We start from the raw sequence: 23409 nt of genomic DNA on the forward strand, positions 1-23409 counted from the left end.
CTTGTCCAACAGCAGGCCTTGGTGGCTCAGTCTGCATATCTGTCTCCGGTGGCGACGGTTGCAGCGGTCCAGATGCAGCAGTTGGCCGCTCTCAATCCCAGCAGCATCATAGCCACACCCATCGCCTCAATCACGCCCTCCTCAGGTAAATGACTGTCTGTTACAAAAGCAGTTTGGTTTAGTATTCCCGTTCCAAGAGTTTATAAAGATTTATAAGTATTTGTGATTGGTTGTTCTACTGTAGGTACGAGCACTCCTCCAGCCATTGCTGCCACACCTGTGCCTGCTCTGCCTCCACCAATCGCAGTTAACAGTTACCCTCCAGTCCCAGCACCACCCAACGGCCAGTCTGCCTCTGAAACCCTCTACACTAATGGTGTCCATCCATATCAGGGTGAGGATAGTTCCTCCAGTCTTTATTCATTTTATCGTGATCATGATCACGGTTTCTGCTTCTCTTGATTTACTACCAATAGTCTCATTCATCTCTGCTTTTTTTTGTTTGTTTTCATTTATCTGTCATTCAGCTCAGAGTCCTGCATTGGATCCTCTCCAGCAGGCGTATACAGGCATGCAACACTACACGGGTGAGGCTTCTGAACTCTTGAAATGCAACTTGAATTTTGTCTACAGTGGAGAATGAGAAATACAGAATACTCCCTTTTTCAAAAGACCCCAAAGCAAAACAGCTTTTTACAAACAGGCCAGTTAAACTTTCTGAAGCAAGAAATAAAATACAGTCCAATCTAGTTAAAATAAACAAAATCCATGAATGATGTAAATGAACTGCTGAATTCTCACAAAAGAACTGATTCACAGAAATGAATCAAGATTCATTAAGTTTAATTAAAGACTTTTCAGCTGCTTATTGAAGCTGGTCACTAGCTGAGTTGATTTAGGCTGTTTTTACAGCAAGACAGTTTGTCTTTGGTTTGATCTGCTTAAAATAACAAATACAGACTTTGTGGAATTACTCTGATTACTCTGATCTCATGTTTAACTTCATTACTCCACCCACAGCTACATATCCTGCTGCTTATGGATTGGTCGGTCAACCATTTCCACATCAGCCTACTTTGGTTGCCCAGCAGCCACAGCAGCCACAGCAGCTGCAACAACGAGAAGGTATGATGTAATTTCCTGTTCAATGGGCTACTATAACCACTGACATCCTGTTTTGATTATTCCCTAGACTATAATTGAACATTTCTCAATCATTGTTCTCCGAATCTCATGCTGCGCAACCAAAAGATTCAAAGCACCTTGTTTCATAGAGGAATCAACATGGTTACTTCCTTTTTATGATTGAAGAATTAGACTGAAACGTTTAACTGTGTGGTTTAATGTATTTTATTCTTTCTTCGCACTTGCTAATGTCTCAAGTCTTGTCTCCTCTTACTCTCCCCAGGCCCAGAAGGCTGCAATATCTTTATTTATCATCTGCCTCAGGAGTTCACCGACTCTGAGATGCTGCAGATGTTTCTGCCCTTCGGTAACGTCATCTCAGCCAAGGTGTTCGTTGACCGCGCCACCAACCAGAGCAAATGCTTTGGTGAGTGATTTCCAAACAGTGATTTAGATGTTGTTTGTGGAGGGATTTAACAGAGCAAATTGAATATATAAATATATAGTATAATGAAATTCTTCAGTACATAATGGAATGTTGCAATTAATGAAGTACAATGAAATGTACACATGCATAAACAAAGTGTGAAATAAATTTAATCAAACACATAGCATTATAAAAAAAAAAGAGTATAAATAAATTGGGCATGAAATGTATTTGTAACATGAAAACTTGTGTGAAATACAACATGATACAGTTGAGGTCAAAAGTTTACATACACCTTGTAGAATCTGAAAAATGTTAATCATTTTACCAAAATAAGAGGGATCATACACAATGCATGTTATTTTTTAATTTGTACTGACCTAAGTATTTCACAAGATGTTTACATATAGTCCACAAGAGAAAATAATAGCTGAATTTATAAAAATGACCCCGTTCAAAAGTTTACATATGCTTGAATCTTAGTACTTTGTTGTTACCTGAATGATCCACAGCTGTGTTTTTTGTTTAGTGATAGTTGTTCATGAGTCCCTTGTTTTTCAGCATTTTTGTGCATTTGAACCCGTTCCAACAATGACTGTATGGTTTTGGGATCCAACTTTTTACACTGAGGACAACTGAGGGACTCAAATGCAACTATTACAGAAGGTTCAAACGCTCACTGATGCTCCAGAAGGAAAATGTATGCATCAAAATCACACAGTTGAACTGTTGGTTCAGATACACTAAAATGCTGAAAAACTAAAGAATTTGTGGGACCTGAAGGATTTTTCTGAAGAACATCAGGCAGTTTAACTGTTCAGGACAAACAAGGGACTCATGAACAATTATCACTAAAAAAAACCAAAAACAAACAAACAAAAAAAAACCACACCTGTGGATCATTCAGGTGACAGCACAGTATTAAAAAGCAAGTGTATGTAAACTTTTGAACGGGGTCATTTTTATAAATACAACTATTATTTTCTCTTGTGGACTATATTTAAACATCTTTATGTGAAATATCTTATTTAGGTCAGTACTAAATAAAAAATAACATGCATTTTGTATGATCCCTCTTAATAATTAATATTTAGCAGATTCTGCAAGGTGTATGTAAACTTTTGACCTCAACTGTATATGCTTTGAATGGAAAAAATAAATAAAATATGCTTTGAAATGAAAATTCAGTGTCATATTTCAAAGCCTTGAGGGAGGGGAAAAAAAGATGAATATGTATTTCACACCTTGTTTATTTATTTGTTTGTTTATTTATGCATGCATTGCATTGTATTATCACGAAATAATCAGGACATTTTTGTTGTTCTGGAAGTGAACTAATCCTTGATATTTCACCATAGCTATAAGCAGAACTTTACCGTTCAAACTTTTGAAATGACAAGGGAATCATCAGTGACTCATTCACCGAAGCACTTCCTCCACGGCATTTACACCTTCTGTTTCTTTCTCGCTGCCGGTCACGTCCTTCATGTCACAGGTTTCGTAAGCTTCGACAACCCAGCGAGCGCTCAGGCTGCCATCCAGGCCATGAACGGCTTTCAGATCGGCATGAAGAGGCTCAAAGTTCAGCTGAAGAGGCCTAAAGACGCCAACCGCCCATACTGAGCCGAACAGGTGAGGAAAGCGAGCGCCCCTTGATTGAATCTCTCAGTATTATGCTTTGTGAGCAGTTCTAAAGTAACCAGTCTAGCCTGTTTTGACTGATTAAAATAATGAAGTACTAATTAAATACTGTAACCTAAAGCGTAACTCATCTTAAAAACCTACTCGAAAAGAAAACAGAAAAACACTCATTAATTTTTACTTTCATTTATTGTTTTTGTGCTGTGTCATTGTTCACACAAAAAAAAATCAATCAAACAAACAAACAAACAACCTCATCCACACCAAGGCTGCCCCGTCCAATCATAACTCGTGCGGAGACCACGTCGCTATGGCTACGGTGGCCTAGCAACCAATAAAGCTCCCCCTTCCTCCCACAGCGTTGGTTTGTAAGTTGATTGGCCTGTGTTGGTTGCTGTGGAGATATTCCTGCCTGTGATGGTTGCCATTAGCAGTTTTGTTTTTGGCCCTTTGTCATGTATCCTCCATGCTGAGAGTGCATGGCGGGTTACCGTGGTGAATATGGACTGTGTTTGGTGCGTTGTGACTCTCTCTCTTTTTGTTTTATAAATACTGATCAATAACTGACACTAATCTGTGATTTTACTCCAGTAGCTCATGGAGTTACTCAAACTCAATTGATCCTATTGAACTCTAATCAACCAGCTCAATGTGCTGCTTTTGGGTGGATTTTGTTTTTGATCAGTCTCCTCTGTGTTTTGTTTGGTCATGACTCTATTTCTTATACAAAATACTCCCATATGTAGTCTGGTGGTGTTATAGTTACTGTGAATGTGGGGTGGGGGGGTCTCAGTGTGGTTGTATTTGATTCCAAGAGCGTTTGTGCTAGTGGATATGCTGTTTCGTGCCAACGAGTGAGCTTGTGTACGTGCTTGCGTGAATGATGCGAACGATTCGTGCGTTTGAGCGTGAGAGCGAACCAGAGGTAGGGAACTTCATTCATTATATCTCTCAAACCTCTCACGCTGAGGTTTGAGGTGACACTCTGTGGTTGTTATGGTGAAACGAGTGACGCATTGTGCCGACCAAAGAACAGCATTCCTCTGTAGGAATTCTGGGTTATTTTAGGAAGACCTTATAGTTCGACTTGCTCATTTATATTCAGGCATTCGTCTGAGCACCCCAAAAAGACGCAGTTAAGACAACGTCTCTACACAAGACAGCCCAGAATTCCTATGGTGCATGTTGGAAATTTGTTTGCCTGCCAGAAATGTTTCCCCACTTTAAACGATCACTAACACAGAAACACACACTTGCATAAAAACCCCATTCACTGATTCACAACGTAAGTTGCATGGAAGTATAGAATGGTAAGCATCAGGCTCTGTCCACATTAATACAAAACGCTCTCTGTTTGCTCTCTGTCCACACTAGCATTTTTAAGCGTTTTCCAAAAGTCAAAGTGAAAACGCTTAAATTGCCTTGCTGTGCTGACGGAAAACGTCATTAACGCTTACTGAGATGGTACCAAAGGACCAGGCCTAATAAAGTTATTTTGGCATTAATATCCCACCATATTCAAAATCGTCATTTCACGTATGGTCTAAAACACTGGCATCATCCTTAGTCGCAGGACAGCAATTGTGAGTAAATATTCAGCCATACGAAGTAGCATTTATCTTTAGCAATATTATTAAAGTGAACAGAACAATGCTGGTTCAACCGTAGATATATGGGGCATTCTACAAAACTGGTTAAAAAAAACTGCTTGAAAAAATGTCTTTTTCCGCAAATGTTGGTACATATTTCTAAACGTTGTGCAGTTAATTCGCATATAGTATTTTCAGAGGGTTTTGGAATATTTGACCTCTCCCTGAATTTGTCACTACCGAGACACAGTAATATATCATTTAATAAGAAGGGTTATATTGACCTATTAAGATTTTGCTTACATCTTCCTTGTAAATATATTTTTCTATCTTATTAAAAAAATCTCAGAGGTAAATCAATAACAGTTTTATCAATATTTCAAGTGTGATTTCTGAGATTTGTTGTATTTTGAAAAAAATGTTTCTTTGTAAAAGGCAAAAGGTGGATCATCCTGGTTTCAAACTTAACGATTCATTAGTTTGAATAGACATTGAACCAAACACTATCATAACATCTTAATATTAATAATTAAGATTCCAATTTTTGACAAAACATCCCATGTTTTGGTCGTGACAGTAATGTTTTGGTAGCGACCACATCACATCACAGAATTTTAACCCTCATACTAAAACACTACTAAAACATAGCACCAAAAAAATATGCATAACTGTACTAAAATTTGGTTAACTTCCGCCAAATAAAGGATTATGTGTTCCCTTTTGTCACTACCAAAACAGTGATGACATGTTTCTGTCGTGACTGTTACGGTAGTGACAATTTTATGGGATAACACCTAAAAAAAAACAAATATGTCACTACCGAAACTTTAGCAAATGTTTTGGTTGTGACTCTTACAGTAGTGACAATTTTATAGGATAACACCCAAAAAAAAAAAAAAAAGTCAAAGATGTCACTGACTGGTGAGGTTGTTGACTGTTATGGTAATGACAATTTTAGACACTTTTGAACCTAGCTCAAAGATGCTAATCGGCACATGGTTAGCTAGCATAGTTCTGAACAGGTGTATACATATAAAAACTAAATTTTATGGAATAACACACACAAAAAATCCCAAAAACGGGATAATACCCAAAAAAAAACAAACATGCTAATCACCACATGGTTAGCTAGCACAGTTCTAAACAGATGTACACAAACAAATCTAAATTTTATGGAATAACACACCCAAAAAAACAGCAATGCGACTACCGAAAATTTAACCAAATGTTTTGGTCATGACTGTTACGGTAGATACAATTTTATAGGATAAAACCCAAAAAAATCAAAGATGTCACTACCGAAACATCACAGAATGTTTCAGTCGTGACTCTTTCTGCAGTGACAATTTTAGATACTTTCGAACCTAGCTCAAAGATGCTAATCAGCACATGGTTAGCTAGCACAGTTCTGAACAGGTGTATACATATAAAAACTAAATATAATGGAATAACCCCCCAAAAGGTGTCTTTAATTATAGAAAAATGGTGCTCGGTAGTGACATTCTTTAAAGTTACACACAGATATTTCATATTTTTGAACACATTCACCTCAAAATGATGGGGGCTGTCTACTCACCATATAGCTATGGGAGAGATTTGAATGTTTCCTAATCATAAATTTAGGGGTGTAGTTAAAATCTGTCTCAGTATCTGTTTTGGTAGTGACATGAAAATGCAAAACTTTTTTTTTTACATAAAGTTTTATAATTTACAAAGAAAATGTAAAATAAATCTTTCTTTGATGTCAAAAATATATTTTTAAAAATAACAATGGACTAAATTATTTCAATATCATTTTCATAAGTTGAAATGTAGGGGTTAGGGTTCAGGACAGCCACCTCCCCAATTGAAATATGTATATTAAGCTTACAGATATTTTAAATATTGTGGGTTTTAATACATTATAGAAGGATTTTAGTAAACATCACAAAGATTTGAATACTTAAATGCTTTTTAAATGTGTTTTTTGGTTGTGGGACAGCAGTTTGCACCAATTCTGTAGAATGGCCCATATATAGGTACAATATGTGTCACATGACTAAACATACCGCCTTTATTTACATACTTAGGAGAGCGTCTTCAAGCGTTTTTGCTGGATGAAAATGGGCATTTTCAGATGCAGGAAAATTCTGATTATTTGTGTGGACGAAAGGCTAAAACAGAGGGAAAAGATGCATTTTCATATTTATCCAGATTAATGTGGACGTAGCCTTAGATAACCTTCCCAGATGCACAATAGTGTTAACTCTGTAAAACAAGTAGGAGTGTTTTTTGTTTTTATGACTTGATCTTAACTGCTGTTTTCGTTTTCTTTCTCTCTCACAGGGAAGAAAGGAGAGGACTATCGGAGTCAATTACAAGTCACTTTTCCTCCACTGCAAATTACGGGACCAACAACTTTCACAAAACTACAGTATAAAAACCTACTGAGATTATTTAAACAAAAATATACATTTAATAACAAAGACAGACTTATCGCACGAAGTGCAGGTTAAATAGAATGATTTGCTACCTTAACAGTATACGATATAGGACCAATCAGCAACGCAGCGCCACTTGCTCTTCTGCTTCACACGCTGTTGTGCCGTGTGCTTGTGGGTCGTGACCTTTCTGCCCTCGGCCCACACATCTACGCCCTGCACACACACAAACACACACACACATACACACACAAATGGGACCAATGCAAATATGTCAGTACTACACAAGTTTCGCTTCTGGGTTCAAAGGAACTATGAACTATTAAAGTTTTTCTGCAGCAATCTAAAATATGTATATAGAAATTTGAGGGGACCATGTGTAGACATATCGAAACGGTTGGGAGGGTGGGACTGGGTCAATGTGATCAGAGCAAAGAATCATGGGAGGTTTATGGTAGATAGAGAAAGATTGTCCTTTTGGGAGTTTTGAAGGAAGGATTTTGCTCTCGGCCTCTAATCTGAGTCCGGTTATACATAATTCTTCGTCTTTAATACTTAAGGAAACGAATGACCTGTGGTATAGGATGCTGGTCCTATATTGCGATCCTCCCTAAAATTACTGAATATAGTTTATCACAGAGAAGCTGTAGTTAGAGTTTTTTATTTTTAGGTTTGTTAGTTTTTCGTTCTTTCTTTTAAATTGTGGATGATTCGAGAAGATTCATGAAAGTTAAAAACATTTAAAAATGTATTTCATTGTATATATCATGCTTTTAAAATGAAGGTCAAGATTTAAACATTTGGGATATTATTATTATTATTATTATTATTATTATTATTATTATTATTATTATCATTATTATTATTATTATTATTATTATTTAGGGAAAGTGATTTCTATCCCTTTTTTTTTTTTATTAATTTATCAATTTCTTGATGGAGGACATTTTTTAAATTATTTATGAAGATAGAGGATCATTGGCACATGTTCCGATGAATCCATGTATTTTTAGACATTTTATTTACAGATTTACCATTAATGAACAATCATTATTATTATTCTATTTATTTTCTTCAACTGTTGTTTCACAACCTGTCAATTACAAAAAAAAATTTGAATAAAATTTTAAACAATATTTGTGTGTTGTGTTGTATGATTAAAATCCTATTATTGTATTTATTAAAATCTATATTGTCATTAATGTCATACACGCTGGGATCAGTGGGATTTTTAATGAAGTTTCTTATGCTCATCAAAGCTGCGTTTATTTGATCAAAAATACAAAAATGTAAAATTAGGATGTAAAATAACATTTTTCTATTTTGATATACATTAAAATCTTATTCTTGTGATGCAAAGCTAAATTTTCAACATCTTTACTCCAGTCTTCAGTGTCACACGATCCTTAAGAAACCATTCTAATATGCTGATTTATTATCAATGCTGAAAACAATTGTGCTAATTATTATTATTATTTTTGGGGGGGGGGTGAACCTGTGACACTTTTTTTCAGGATTTATTTAATAGAGTTCAAAAGTTTTGGTGTCAGTAAATTTGTATTCTTTAGTTTTCTAAAGAAATGAATACTTTTATTCAGCAAGAATGTGTTAAATTGATAAAAAGTGATAGCAAAGACTTATATTGTTAGAAAACATTTATATTTTGAATAAATGCTGTTCTTTTTTAAACTTTTTATTCATCAAAGAATCCTGAAAAAAGTATCACAGGTTCCAAAAAAAAAAAAAAATGTTGCCAACATAGATTTTTCTCATCATAAATCAGCATATTAGAATGATTTCTGAAGGATCATGTGACACTTAAGACTGGAGTAATGGCTGATGAAAATGTATAGTTTATAGTAATTTATAATTTATTAACAGGAATAAATTATATTTTAAAGTATATTAAAACAGAAACTGTTTTAATACTGTAATATATTACAGTTTTTCTGTATTTTTGATCACATAAATACACCTTGATGAGCATAGGAGACTTTTTTAAAAAACTTTACAAGTTTTACTGGTCTCAAACTTTTGCATATTGCCATGTGATGCAGTTATGGTTCCTCAGGAATGATGTGTTTCCAAGTCAAGTATCAGTTGTTCAACTGAGAAGCATCAGTGGTCACTCCTATCACTTTACAGCTGTCATTTACAGTCAGCAACACAGTTTCCTCAAAGGTTTCGTCATCCTTAACACGTCAAAACTCACATGCGGTTAAACGTCACCTTAAATAGCATCTGCCCCGCCCATCAGATTTAGTATCGCACTCCTCTTTTTTTTTTTTTTTTTTTGGCCCTCCTCTTCAGTCTTTCATTCGCCTGCCTCGATTCGCCTCTCAACAACACCCGGCAAAAGTACGTCTGGACACTTTCAACTCGGACATGTGAAGGGAAAAGTGTTGAAAAAAGTGTCTTTGTCGGTGGACCGACAAGTACACTATTTAAACCAACAGTGAACGAAGCGGAGGAAAACACCAAAAAAGTGAAAGAGTTTGAAAGTCAGTTTTAACGCCAAACATCCCTTGGCGTTTTTTCCTATCGCGGGGATTTAAGGAAAACTATGCAGACAGACTGGATTATGGATTATGAAGATTGCCCTGAATAACTGCACGATTACACCCACTTCCATGCACCTTTGCTAAATCCATCTCATCTCATCTGCTCACACCCTTGTGTTTCGCACTACTGCTGAAAGTAAGTAACGTTACCGTTATACGCAGCTCTGCTCGTTCCTCATTCCTGCATTCCTGTCGTTTACCTAAATGTAGTTTCATAGACTCGCATCTGTCGGGGTTTTACCTCACTGTTTCGTTTTAGCACGATAGCCTCTTGAAGTCATTTGTTTGATGTGTACGGCCTACATTGGGGAACGGCCAAATGTAAGTGCACACCAAATTTTGTAGCGCGTGATGTCAAGTATGCATAGTTGTGATTACAACACGCCTACGAGCAAATATCTGTCGTAACTTGTACGCTATGCTGTTCATGTAGCTATACGCCGCGTCGACAATGGGGAAAACCCGACTATGTTTTTAATATCTTGGATTTTAGGGGCGGGTTCCGTGTTTGAAAGCTGAATAATGCCTAGAGTGAGTCAGTGCAAATTTGGGGATTAGTATTTAAGTGCTACATTGTAGATCGTGTTTTGCAGACACCATGTCTGTGGCGAGTCTTGTTGAGCACGAATGAAGGACGTTTTAATGTAAACCGTTATGGTAAAAATCTAACCGATCATAATTGCGCTTAAAACCACGTAAGCAGCGGGTGTGTGTTTGATTTACATACGTAGTACATCACTATACACACAATGTATTAACTTGTGATTGTAGTCTCATGTTACACTCGAGGGCTTTGAAGTGGAGTCTAATGCCACCGTATGACGTCACGACGTTATGACGTACATAGGGTATATGATGCACAAGATATCTTTGGATTTTTTTTTTTTTTTATTTTTAGTTATTTGTTCTAATACTAATTTGTTATGCAGATTTGTACGTTTGTTTACATGCTATACTATAAAAATGATGTAGAAACATTTTTCACTGGGAAATTGCAAGTTTCACAAACAATTGCACATTGGTGTAAAGCAGGGGTGCTCAACCCTGTTCCTGGAGATGTACTTTCCTGCAGAGTTCAGCTCCAACCCTGATCAAACACACCTGAACCAACTAATTAGGGTTTGAAGGAGCACTTGATAATTACAGACAGATGTGTTTGATCAGGGTTGGAGCTAAACTCTGCTGGAAGGTAGATCTCCAGGAACAGGGTTGAGCACCCCTGACTTAAAGGGATAGTTCACCCAAAAATGAAAATTCTGTCATTAGTTACTCGTCCTCATGTCGTTCCAAACTCGTCTTCGGAACACAAATCAAGATATTCTTATAGCTTCATAAAATTATGGTTAAACCACTGATGTCACGTGCTATTTTGTTGATGCTCTTGGTAACTTTCTGGACCTTGAACGTGGTAGGAGCTTTGCTGTCTGTGGAGGGCCAGAAAGCTCTCAGATTTCATTAAAAATATCTTAATTTGTGTTGTGGAGGTGTGCAACGACATGAGGGTAATTAATGACAGAATTGTTTTTTGGGTGAACTATCCCTTTAAATGTGACATTTTGAAGTACAAATACTGAAATAGTATTTTATTTCTGTAAACATACTCTAATAATATTTGTTTTATTTACAACTTTGATAAATTACAGTGTAGGCAAAAGAACAAACTACTGTTGGTTTTAAATACAATTTTTAAATGCGTTCAAGACATTCACTTTTTCACTTACTGTTTTATGAATGCGCCATAAATAGAAATAATACTCATTTGACACTACTTTTGTATGCTGTATAATATGGAAGTAGGCAAATTTGGGCACTGAAAATTCTTTGTGTTTACAAAAATGTAATCATTCACTGAAATGATAAATGAAATGAAGTTGGCATTAAAAGAAAACTCACCCTATCTGGTTTCTAAATGTGTGTTATGAATGTTATTGTGAACAATTTATTTAGTCAATTTAAGTTCTGTCCCTGTAAACAACCAATGCATAGTCCCCACCCTACATTTGTCTGTTCTGGTAATTTGTTCCACCTATAGAAGAAAAAAACCAGTTGTTACTTCTGTTTCATGTATTTGATGTACTGCTATTCATATATTGTACAGTTTGGAAATTGGCAGATTTGAAATATATCTTTCCAAACCTGGCATGGAATAAAAATTCAGTGGCGCAAACGTTGAAAAATCCACTGTTTTCCCATAGAATTGGGCTACTTTTTCACTGTTGCCGCTGGTTGTTGGGTTGAACACGGCATTTACTCCCCAGAATATGATTGGACTAGTTTTGAGAAGCAATTGGGCAGATTTTTTTCTAAAAACCTGGCAACCCTGTTTGTACTGTTCTTTTGCGCATACAGGTCATTTCAGAGCCATGATCTGTTCACACTGGAAATCTTCGGAATCCTTGATGTTCACACTGAAGGCAAATGTGGCTCAAATCTGAAATTGTAATTTATTTATTTTTTGCTCATGTGACTCAGATCAGTTTTTTTAATGACAGTGTGGACAGCGCAAACCTCACCTTTGTGCCACTTGTGCCATATGTGGTGCTAAATCTGATACATATTAGATGTTTTGCAGTGCGACCACAGTCTGAACAGTCATATCGGAAATCATGCGATTTTTACGTCATTCTAGATCAACATTCCAAAATGATTCTGCGTTCATGGGAGTTACTTCAAATATTTTACATACCTAAAGTTATCAAGTTCAAAAGGTAGTCAGAAGTACAGTGATGTGTCAGAACAGAAATATTACAGTGACAAAACATCATAAAACTTTCAAAACTCTGCTCTGTCACATCCTTGTCTTTATTTTTCACATTGCCTGTGTATATTTTCACTGGCTTTTGCAGCAGATCACACAATGAATAAATACATAATCGCTTACTTTATGTCCTGCGTGTTTACTTCCGATGACAGCGCGCTGCCCGAGTGTTGCCAAATCCACAGTTTTCGTGTGGAATTGGGCAACATTTTCACTGTTGCTCAACAACTCTGTGGTTTGAAGCGACCCCACTAAGGCGATATTTACTCGCTGAATGCAATTGAGCTATTTTTTTTGACTAGTTTTAAGAAGCAACTGGGCAGATTTTGTTGTAAAAACCTGGCAACCCTATTCATATTGTTCTTTTGCGCATAAGGGTCAGTTCAAGACCATGATCTGTTCACACTGGAAATCTGATATTGGTCACATTTAAAACAACAATGTATGGAATTAAGCACTAAGGCTCACAGTGTGAATGTAGCCAGTGTGAACAGCACAAACTGCATGGAATCTGATGTTTTTAATTCCACTTCCATATGTGGTACTAAATCCCATACAGGTCAAATGTTTTGCGATGCGGCCACAGTCTGAGGAATCATATCGGAATTCATGCACATTTTTACATCACTCTAGATCAACATTTGTCAATATTTTGTGCTCATGCGAGTCATTTTACATACTCAGAGTTATCAAGACAGTGGTGAAAAGTAGTCAGATGTACAGTGATGTGTCAGAACTCATAAGTATTATAGTGACAACTCTATATACAAGCAAAACATGAAGGCTCATATCATAAAAATGTCAAAACTCTGCTCTATTTTGTCCCATCCTTGTCTTTATTTTCACATTGCCTGTATATAATTTCTCTGGCTTCTGCTGCAGATCACACAGTACATAAACGCATAATCGCTTACTTTATGTCCTTCGTGTTTACTTCTATATGACGGTGCGCTGCACAAGTGTTGCCAAGTTCCCAGTTTTCCCACAGAATTGGGCTACTTTTTACCACAGGTTGTTTTTCCTTCGGAAAGAAAAGCAATTGGGCTAGTTTTGAGAAGCAATTTTGTTGTGAAAACCTGGCAACCCTGTGTGTTGTTCTTTTGTGCAAGCGGTCAGTTCAGAACCATGAGCTGTTCACACTGGAAATCTGATATTGGCCACATTTATAACCAAAATGTGAACAGCTATACAAAAAATCAGATCTGAGCAAAAATCTGAATCGGAATTGAACACCAAGACTCAGTGTGAACAGACTTTCTCTGCTAATCCATTAATAATCCACCACACTTGAATGTACATCCCAATATGAAAGAAAACATGTCGCTACTTCCATTTCATTTTGCATCTTGTTGCATTTTCCCCAAAATGAAAGCAAAGTTGATTTATCCTTTTTCCGGCAGTTTCACTCAAATATGAGTCACCAAATCATACACGAACAAAAAGCACAACTAGAGCTTTCCTGCTGCTTTTTATAGTTTGTGTATTTGCTAACCAAACAATTCTTCAAAGCTGAGTGTGACTGCAAACAAAGCTAACGTTGCCAGACAGTCTTTAGTCTCAGTGTTCAGAGTCCATTTGTCTTATGTAATGCGTGCCAACTAATTAAGCCCTTAGAGGACAATTTGCTATTTCAGACTCACCAAAGTTTGTGAAAATGTTTGTTAGTAGTTGTGGAGATTTAAAGGGGAAAAAACACCAGTTGTTTCAAAGGATGTTAATGATTCAGAATTATGAAGTTCAGAGTTATGAACTTCCTTTTAGTCATCCATGGTTCAGTATGTAGTCAGCTTCCTACATGACTTGGCACACTTTTTATATCATGATGTGTGTCATGTCTTTTATCAAACTTTATTCGCTATTTGACATTGCTGATAGATTCAGGCCTTGCTCGGATAACATTCAGACAGTCAACATTATGAGTGTGCTTTTAGCTCTTCATTCACACAGAACGGCATGGAAAGGAAGAGAATCTGTCTCATTCTCTGGCCCGGCCGGCTCCAAGCAGTACTCATTACCACAGGTGACAGTACAGCCTTTCAGCGGCTGCCAGCCAATGACAGCAGCCATGATGTCATGCTGACCTCTCAGAATGACTCCATTGAGACAGAGCAGGCTTTAGTACAGCTGGCGGCCCATCCGCTCAAACCGTGTCACTGACAGCACGGCGATAAGGAGGGACTTTCATTGAAAAGTCCTCCGCGTGTTTTCTTGGACCCGTGTGAATGGCTCACCAATCTGTACCAGGGATATGCTCTCGTACCTCTCAGGAGAGTTCATCTTTTATAGAAAGTTTACTCTGACATTATAGCTTATCAGTGGTTTTGAGCTAATATTTAGTTTCTGAGTAATGTGGACTATCAACATTAAGGGTGGACAGCATGAGTGTTTACTAAAGGAATGGCGGCTTGGAATATCTTAATTTGTTACTTGACTGTTTTGTAAGGGTTTATTGACAATGTATTTTAAATATTGTTTTTTTAAACACATTTTCTGTTTAAACACTAGTAAGCTGTCTGCATAGACAGCATTTGATGGCATCATTGCGTGTGTTAAAGCACTGTAAAAAAAATGATATGACAAAGAAGTTATGATAATGTGTTTTTACATTACTTTAACTCATAACTTGATTTTATAAGTTGTACAAGGTCCAACTCTTTTTTTTTTTTTTTTTTTAAAAGCCAGTTTAATGTAATTTAAGTTTAACCCCCCGGTTTCACAGACAAGGGCTTAAGGCTAGTCCCAGACTAAAATGTAAGTCTGAGCCGTTTCAACTGAAAGAGACTTGCACTGGCTGATCTTAAATTATATCAGTGCCTTTGTTTAATCTCAAGATAGAGTTGTTAAAGAATTGTGCTATAATAACCCCTACAAATGCAAATACAACTACACTGTGTGCAGAATTATTAGGCATGTTGATATTCTGCTCATATTTTTTTTCCAAACACATTTTACCAATTCCAAACCACATCAGTCTTAATAACTACTGTTAATTTTGTGTTTAATCATTTATATGTGATATATAATTGTCCGTGAAGGCTGGAAGTGAAAAACTCCTTATATTCAGGTGTGCAGAATTATTAGGCATGTTTTCGTTTACAGCTAAAATGAGCCAAAAAAGAGATTTAACCCAGACTGAAAAGTCCAAATTATTAAATGCCCATGAGAAGAATGCAATACTAATGCATTACAAGAATTTGCAAAGTTAAGGCTTGACCATTGGACAGTGAAATGCTTGTTGAGTCTGCATGGTCAGAAAAAACAGGTGGAGAAGAAAAGATGCATGTTAACTGCAAAATCCATCTCTGCAAGTCAGACTTTTCAGGATAAGAGACTAAACATGAACTCCCAAAACTTACTGCCAGATTTTAGAAGATAAATTCTTGAATCAGAGGTACAAGAGGATGTGATGCTTGTCCTTCAAGAGTCACTCTCAACTTATCTGTCTATAAAGCATATAAAAAAACTGTCTTCATGTATTTCACAAGACGTCAGCTTGTTATTCTTATTAAGTCAGGGGCATTTTTTAGGATTTTTTACCAAGCAAAGTCTCTGAGAACCTGACACATTGTACTTCTGAAGACTCCAGGTAGGTTGCAGTTCTGGAAAATGGTGGCGCTGGAGAACTGGAAACGGTTCCTGATGGTGTCACACCTAATTCTTCACCTTAATTCCTAATTCTTTTGCAGTTAACATGCATCTTTTCTTCTCCACCTGTTTTTTCTGACCATGCAGACTCAACAAGCATTTCACTGTCCAATGGTCAAGCCTTAACTTTGCAAATTCTTGTAATGCATTAGTATTGCATTCTTCTCATGGGCATTTAATAATTTGGACTTTTCAGTCTGGGTTAAATCTCTTTTTTGGCTCATTTTAGCTGTAAACGAAAACATGCCTAATAATTCTGCACACCTGAATATAAGGTGTTTTTCACTTCCAGCCTTCACGGACAATTATATATCACATATAAATGATTAAACACAAAATTAACAGTAGTTATTAAGACTGATGTGGTTTGGAATTGGTAAAATGTGTTTGGAAAAAAAATATGACCAGAATATCAACATGCCTAATAATTCTGCACACAGTGTACATTACATACACTTTAATGAGGTGAAATGAGGCAGCAATGCCATCACATTTTCTTGGTTAAATAAACATTACTTACACTACTAGAATAAAAATCTAGATTGTATTTTTACGTTAACAATGTAATTCATAGGCTGTTCTATTTACTATAACTAAGTATAAATCTCATCAGTGTAGTGTTTTTAAGTGTTTTTATTCATTTTTTTTATTTACTATATAATATGTATATATTTTATTTATGAACGGCTGTTCAGCTGTTCTTTTTCATAATAAATGTATTTTTGGTAAACACTGCAAGACATGGAGATGTACCTTTAATTTCAACAAGCTGATTGCTCACTAAAAAACCCAGATCATGTTTTCTTGATTTTTGAAGTGTGATTTTTGACTTGACAAAGTGGTTGTATCTAAGTGTGTGAGTTGTTTGTTTACTTTTTTTTTTAAATTAGTCTTCCCATTAACATCATTATATTCTTCGTTCAGACTGATTCACGAACACTGAACGTGCACGAACACAAGAGGCGGGATTTATCGCATGAACCAATCACAGCTGAACATTACCAATCATATCCAATCATATCGTGTTCATTCTCAATTACCCCCCACCAAACTTTACCTGCTGGTGTCACCGTTGGACAGTTTTAAAATGAATGATTTTTGCGCATTTTATGTCATATTTTGTAATATTTGCATTTTTTGTACTATGATTTTTTTTTTTTCTCATCCAATTTATTGAGGAGACACTGATTTATTTATTATTAAAAAGCACTTTGTTATTGTTAAAAAATAAATAAATAAATAAAAAAATAATAATAATAATAATTTAAAAAACGGGTTAAGCCAGGGGTCACCAGACCCGATCCTGGAGGGCTGGTGTCCCTGCAGAGTTTAGCTCCAACCCTAATCATACACCTGAACCAGCTAATCAAGGTCTTACTAGGTATAGTTGAAACTTCCAGGAAGGTGTGTTGAGGAAAGTTGGAGGTAAACTCTGCAGGACACCGGCCCTCCAGGAATAAGTTTGGTGACCCTTGGGTTAAGCAGTTAAAACTTGCAAAAGCCCCATGAAATCATCTTTAGTAGTTTTCCAAATGTCTGAATATGTCATCTTTGTCCACCAGGATGTTGTCCAGGCTGAGTGAGTGGTTCTGGAATGAGAGGCTGTGGTTTCCAGGCGACCTGGGTTGGGCCGATCTGGAGGATCGCGACGGTCTCACTTACGCCAAGACATCTGACCTCTGGGTGACCCTGCCCATCGCTCTTGCCTTCCTCATTATACGACAGATCTTTGAGAGGTCAGCATGAAACTTCCTGAGCATATTAGCTCATAAGTGTTGTATGTGGTTTATGCAGTAGACTTTTTATCAGAAGTGTACATATATGAACACGTGCTGTTTATTTAGCGAGAAAGCTGTTTGAAAAGTGTCAGTGTCACGTTCAGTAGCCATTTTTATTTGAATTTTTTAAAAACATAGAAAGCATGAAATAGCGTAAAATAGATCATCTGTCAAGCAGTAGCTGAAATGATTTTGCATGTATTATTTTCATATAAGCAGATGTTGTTTTATAAGTTTTTAGCATATTTTGCTTATATTTTTCCTCAAATCTCGAGTCTCAAATTTCTTTCCTTTTTTTATGGGGTCAGTAAGGTATTTTTTTTATAATAACTTTTACTCAGCAAGTGTGCATTACATTACAAATGTCTGTACTGTCAATTGTAAACTTTCCTTACATCCAAGAATCCTGAATAAATATGTATCAGTTTCCACAAAATTATTAAGCAGCATACACATTTAGCATTGATGCATTGTCAGTTTTCCAGCTCAAGTTAAAGTTTATTACTGTTTTTCAACATTAGGACGTTGGCCATACAAATGGCTGCAGCTTTGGGTGTAAAGGAGAAAATCAGAGTGCGAGCGACGCACAACCCCACGCTGGAATCATACTTCAGAATCACAAGTAAAAATCCCAAACAGGTACAATTCAGCATATTCTATATTGCCAAACTCACCAGTTTTGTATGTTTCCTTATTTATTCCTTATTTCCTTATCCCTTGTTTGTTCTGAATAGTTAAACTGAGCACTGTTCTTCAGAAAAATCCTCCAGGTCCAGCAGATTCTTCAGTTAAAGCATCTTTTGCATATTTGAACCCTTTCCAGTAGTGACTGTATGATTTTGAGATCCATCTTTTCACACTGAGGACAACTGAGGGACTCAGACACAACTATTTAAAAAGGATCAAACATTCACTGATGCTCCAGAAGGAAACATGATGCATTAAGAGCCAGGGGGTGAAAACTTTTGAACATGATGTCCAAATTGTTCTTATTTTGTTGAAATATCTTTTTTTTTTATTTAGTACTGCCCTTCAAAACAACAGAAGATACTTGCATGTTTCCCAGAAGATAAATTAAGTACAATTTTCCCTGATCTTTAAATTAAAAAAGGTATTCACCCCCCGGCTCTTAATGTGTCTTGTTTCCTTCTGGAGCATCAGTGAAAGCATCAGGTTGAACCTTTATTTAATAGTTGTGTTTGAGTCTCTCAATTGTCCAAATTTCAAGTATTTTTTTATGGACCATATGTAAACATCTTTTGTTAAATATCTTACTCAGGACAGTACTAAATAAAAAATAACATGCATTTAATATGATCTCCTATTTTGTTAAAATTCTTCTCTATTCTGCAAGGGGTTCCCAAACTTTTGCATGTCACTGTATATATGTATATACACATACAGTATCAACAAAGAATTGTTTTAGCCCACTCATGGGCGTGATATCTAACTCATACCCTTTAAATCATATCTCACCATTAAATGACCCTTCATGTTCTCTGTTACCCTACAGAGCGAAATCGAGAGTTTAGGTAAAAAGACCGGGTACTCAGAGCGACAGATCCTCAGATGGTTCCGGCGACGAAGGAATCAAGAGCGACCCAACAAGCTGAAGAAGTTCAAAGAAGCCAGGTACAGAACAATACACACAGGCTGGTCGATCCCCCATTTCCATCCTTTCGCAAATATCCATAAATTCCACCATGCTGCATATTTTATAAGCTTGCTTAATGTCATAAACAATATAAAATGATTAAGTAACAATGCACACTGATAATCTGAGTATGGAATGATACGACATGCAAATATAATAACACGGAATTCACTGTAAAACAGAAAAAAACACATAAATTTTCCATTAGGTGGTAGAAAGGCTATTGCACACAGGAGAAACGGTATGTGGTATTAATAAACACAAAATTTGGCTAATTTACCCATGTAATTTTACTGTGTTTTACTAACTCTTGGTTGATCCTTTAGTATCTTATCCTTGATATTTCAACATTTCTTTTGTGCTTTAGAACCACACATGTAATTTAAGGAATGCACAGGGTTCAATATAAAGTTAAGATTCATCCAAAGCATTTGGGGTAATATTGATTACCTTTTAAAAGAATAATTCACCCAAAAATGAACATTTGGTGAAAATGTACTCACCCTCAGGCCTTCCTGTAGGTGAGTTTGTTTCTTCATGGGAACAGATTTGGAGAAATTTAGTTTTACAGCACAATAAATCCTTTGCAGTGAATGGGTACCGTCAGAATGAGAGTCCAAACAGCTGATAAACACATTGGAATAATCCACACCACTCCAGTCCATCAGTTAATGTCTTGTAAAACAAAAAGCTGCATGTTTGTAAGTCCATTAAGACGTTTTATTTGCTACTGGCCAGAATACTAGTTCATAATCTATAATATTGCTTCCTACAGTTAAAATGTAATTCATGTAGGCACTCTAACACAAATACAAGCTTCATATTTCAAAAGTGCATGGCCCAGTTTACTTGTAAGTGCACAACTCTCTAACTGCATCTTTTATTGTCTGTGGTACATTATACCACAAATGCTTGTCGATAGTGCTTAACTTCTATTGAGCCTGAAACATCCTTTAAATTAGTTTATCATGCCGTTTTCAGCTGTCTGTCATAGAAGTAGGCCATAGATGCTTTAAATACAGTTGTAGGGGCTGATGGTCGTGATGTGGGCTTGTAATAGTAGTGTTTGTATTGTGAGTGGATTGCATCAGTGTTGTTTTGCCTTCTCTTTGTACATTTTGTCACTGTGTAGTAACTACATACAGGTGCATCTCAATAAATTAGAATGTTGTGGAAAAGTTCATTTATTTCAGTAATTCAACTCAAATCGTGAAACTTGTGTATTAAATAAATCCAGTGCACACAGACTGAAGTAGTTTAAGTAATTGTAATGATTTTGGCTCACATTTAACAAAAACCCACCAATTCACTATCTCAACAAATTAGAATACTTCATAAGACCAATTAAAAAAAAACATTTTTAGTGAATTGTTGGCCTTCTGGAAAGCATGTTAATTTACTGTATATGTACTCAATACTTGGTAGGGGCTCCTTTTGCTTTAATTACTCCCTCAATTCGGCGTGGCATGGAGGTGATCAGTCTGTGGGACTGCTGAGGTGGTATGGAAGCCCACGTTTCTTTGACAGTGGCCTTCAGCTCATCTGCATTTTTTGGTCTCTTGTTTCTCATTTTCCTCTTGACAATACCCCATAGATTCTCTATGGGGTTCAGGTCTGGTGAGTTTACTGGCCAGTCAAGCACACCAACACCATGGTCATTTAACTAACTTTTGGTGCTTTTGGCAGTGTGGGCAGATGCCAAATCCTGCTGGAAAATGAAATCAGCATCTTTAAAAAGCTGGTCAGCAGAAGGAAGCACGAAGTGTTCTAAAATTTCTTGGTAAACGGGTGCAGTGACTTTGGTTTTCAAAAAACACAGTGGACCAACACCAGCAGATGACATTGCACCGCACATTAATCACAGACTGTGGAAACTTAACCCTAGACTTCAAGCAACTTGGGTTATGAGCTTCTCCACCCTTCCTCCACACTCTAGGACCTTGGTTTCCAAATGAAATACAAAACTTGCTCTCATCTGAAAAGAGGACTTTGGACCACTGGGCAACAGTCCATTTCTTCTTCTCCTTAGCCCAGGTAAGACACCGCTGACGTTGGTTGTGATTCAGGAGTGGCTTAGCAAGAAGAATACAACAACTGTAGCCAAATTCCTTGACACGTCTGTGTGTGGTGGCTCTTGATGCACTGACCCCAGTCTCAGTCCATTCCTCATGAAGTTCACCCAAATTCTTGAATCGATTTTGCTTGACAAGCCTCTCAAGGCTGCGGTTCTCTCGGTTGGTTGTGCATCTTTTTCTTTTTCCTTCCACTCAACTTTCTGTTAATATGCTTGGATACTGCACTCTGTGAACAGCCAGCTTCTTTGGCAATGAATGTTTGTGGTTTACCCTCCTTGTGAAGGGTGTCAATGATTGTCTTCTGGGCAGACTGTCAGATCAGCAGTCTTCCCCATGATTGTGTAGCCTAGTGAACCAAACTGAGAGACCATCTGCAGGTGTTTTAAGTTGATTAGCTGATTGGCATGTCACCATATTCTAATTTTTTGAGATAGTAAATTGGTGGGTTTTTCTTAAATGTGAGCCAAAATCATCACAATTGAAAGAACCAAAGACTTAAACTACTTCAGTCTGTGTGCATTGAATTTATTTAATACACGAGTTTCACAATTTGAGTTGAATTACTGAAATAAATAAACTTTTCCACAACATTCTAATTTATTGAGATGCACCTGTATGTGAAAAATAAGTCTAGACTCTGAAATTGAATGGCTGTGGACAATACAAAAAATAATGTCAATTGTTTATATGAGGGATGCTTGGCTTTGTACATGTGACCCTGGACTACAAAACCAGTCTTAAGTAGCACGGTTATATTTGTAGCAATAGCCAACAATACACTGTGTGGGTCAAAATTATTGATTTTTCTTTTATGCCAAAAATCATTAGGATATTAAGTAGAGATCATGTTCCATGAAGATATTTTGTAAATTTCCTACCGTAAATATATTAAAACTTAATTTTTGATTAGTAATATGCATTGCTAAGAACTTTGTTTGAACAACTTTAAAGGCGATTTTTCAGATTCCATATTTTCAAATAGTTGTATCTCAGCCAAATATTGTCCTCTCCTAACAAACCGTACATCAATAGAAAGCTAATTTATTCAGCTTTCAGATGATGTATACATCTCAATTTGACCCCTACGACTGGTTCTGTGGTCCATGGTCACATATTATGTTGCTGCTGATGTTTGTTTCTGGATATTATTTGCTGAAATGGATATACATTTTCTTACAGTTGGAGATTTACCTTTTACCTTCTTGCTTTCATTGCTGGCCTTGCTGCACTTATTGACGTGAGTATTTAAAACACTTCCCTTTTCCTCTTCAGTAGCATATACCTGTATATCGATACGTGTTTGGTCATTCTGAGTTTATTGACATGCATAATCTATAATATCAGTCTCATTTATCAGCTGATTTGTGGTCATTAAAACAATTTCCTCTTGGCTGGTTGACACAAGTATCATTTTGAAAAACTACTGTTTTATATCTACCATTATATCAGCTCAGCCAACCTGCTTTATAGTTTTTGGCATTGGCTGTTAAGTTACCCATACTAGTGGACCACTACTCCTCTGTCGTGTTTATAACTCACATAATCTCATACTTGTGACCTGCAGTGCTTTTGTCGAGATGAAATGTGAGAGCACTTTTGTCTTGGCTCATATTCTCTTCATATTGTTTGTGTTTGCAGAAACCTTGGCTCTACAAAATGGAGGAGATGTGGGCAGGGTTTCCAATGCTGGTACATTCACTTTTTTCACTCTACTGACTGTGGATGTAAAAATATGG

General features: G+C 36.6%; 2 protein-coding genes and 1 long non-coding RNA gene across 5 annotated transcripts in view; 2 read left to right on the forward strand and 1 right to left on the reverse strand.

Moving 5' to 3' along the window:
• The window catches only part of LOC127181975 (CUGBP Elav-like family member 3), a 66987-nt gene extending 58649 nt beyond the window's left edge, over nt 1–8338 (forward strand). The window contains exons 10-17 of one of the 2 annotated variants that reach the window (XM_051137033.1): nt 1–145; nt 245–394; nt 528–587; nt 1021–1125; nt 1409–1552; nt 3048–3184; nt 3462–3561; nt 7108–8338. In XM_051137033.1, the coding sequence (XP_050992990.1) occupies nt 1–145; nt 245–394; nt 528–587; nt 1021–1125; nt 1409–1552; nt 3048–3175 (732 nt within the window). In that variant the 3' untranslated portion in view covers nt 3176–3184; nt 3462–3561; nt 7108–8338. The remainder of the gene's footprint in view (nt 146–244; nt 395–527; nt 588–1020; nt 1126–1408; nt 1553–3047; nt 3185–3461; nt 3562–7107) is intronic. The other variant, XM_051137031.1, reaches the window with a different exon arrangement.
• Nucleotides 31–10305, reverse strand: LOC127181978 (uncharacterized). The gene is made up of 2 exons (XR_007829838.1): nt 9914–10305; nt 31–157 (listed from the first exon to the last, which is right to left on the reverse strand). It is a non-coding gene; the product is annotated as an uncharacterized LOC127181978 (long non-coding RNA).
• cers2a (ceramide synthase 2a) overlaps nt 9483–23409 on the forward strand; it is a 24885-nt gene continuing 10958 nt past the window's right edge. The window contains exons 1-6 of one of the 2 annotated variants that reach the window (XM_051137035.1): nt 9483–9899; nt 17729–17902; nt 18466–18583; nt 19458–19576; nt 22853–22910; nt 23312–23362. In XM_051137035.1, coding sequence (XP_050992992.1) covers nt 17730–17902; nt 18466–18583; nt 19458–19576; nt 22853–22910; nt 23312–23362 — 519 coding nt within the window. In that variant the 5' untranslated portion in view covers nt 9483–9899; nt 17729. Of the gene's footprint in view, nt 9900–17708; nt 17903–18465; nt 18584–19457; nt 19577–22852; nt 22911–23311; nt 23363–23409 lie in introns of those variants that run through there. The other variant, XM_051137034.1, reaches the window with a different exon arrangement.

Source organism: Labeo rohita, chromosome 19 (assembly GCF_022985175.1).
Source record: "Labeo rohita strain BAU-BD-2019 chromosome 19, IGBB_LRoh.1.0, whole genome shotgun sequence".
In the NCBI taxonomy this organism is placed as follows: domain Eukaryota; kingdom Metazoa; phylum Chordata; class Actinopteri; order Cypriniformes; family Cyprinidae; genus Labeo; species Labeo rohita.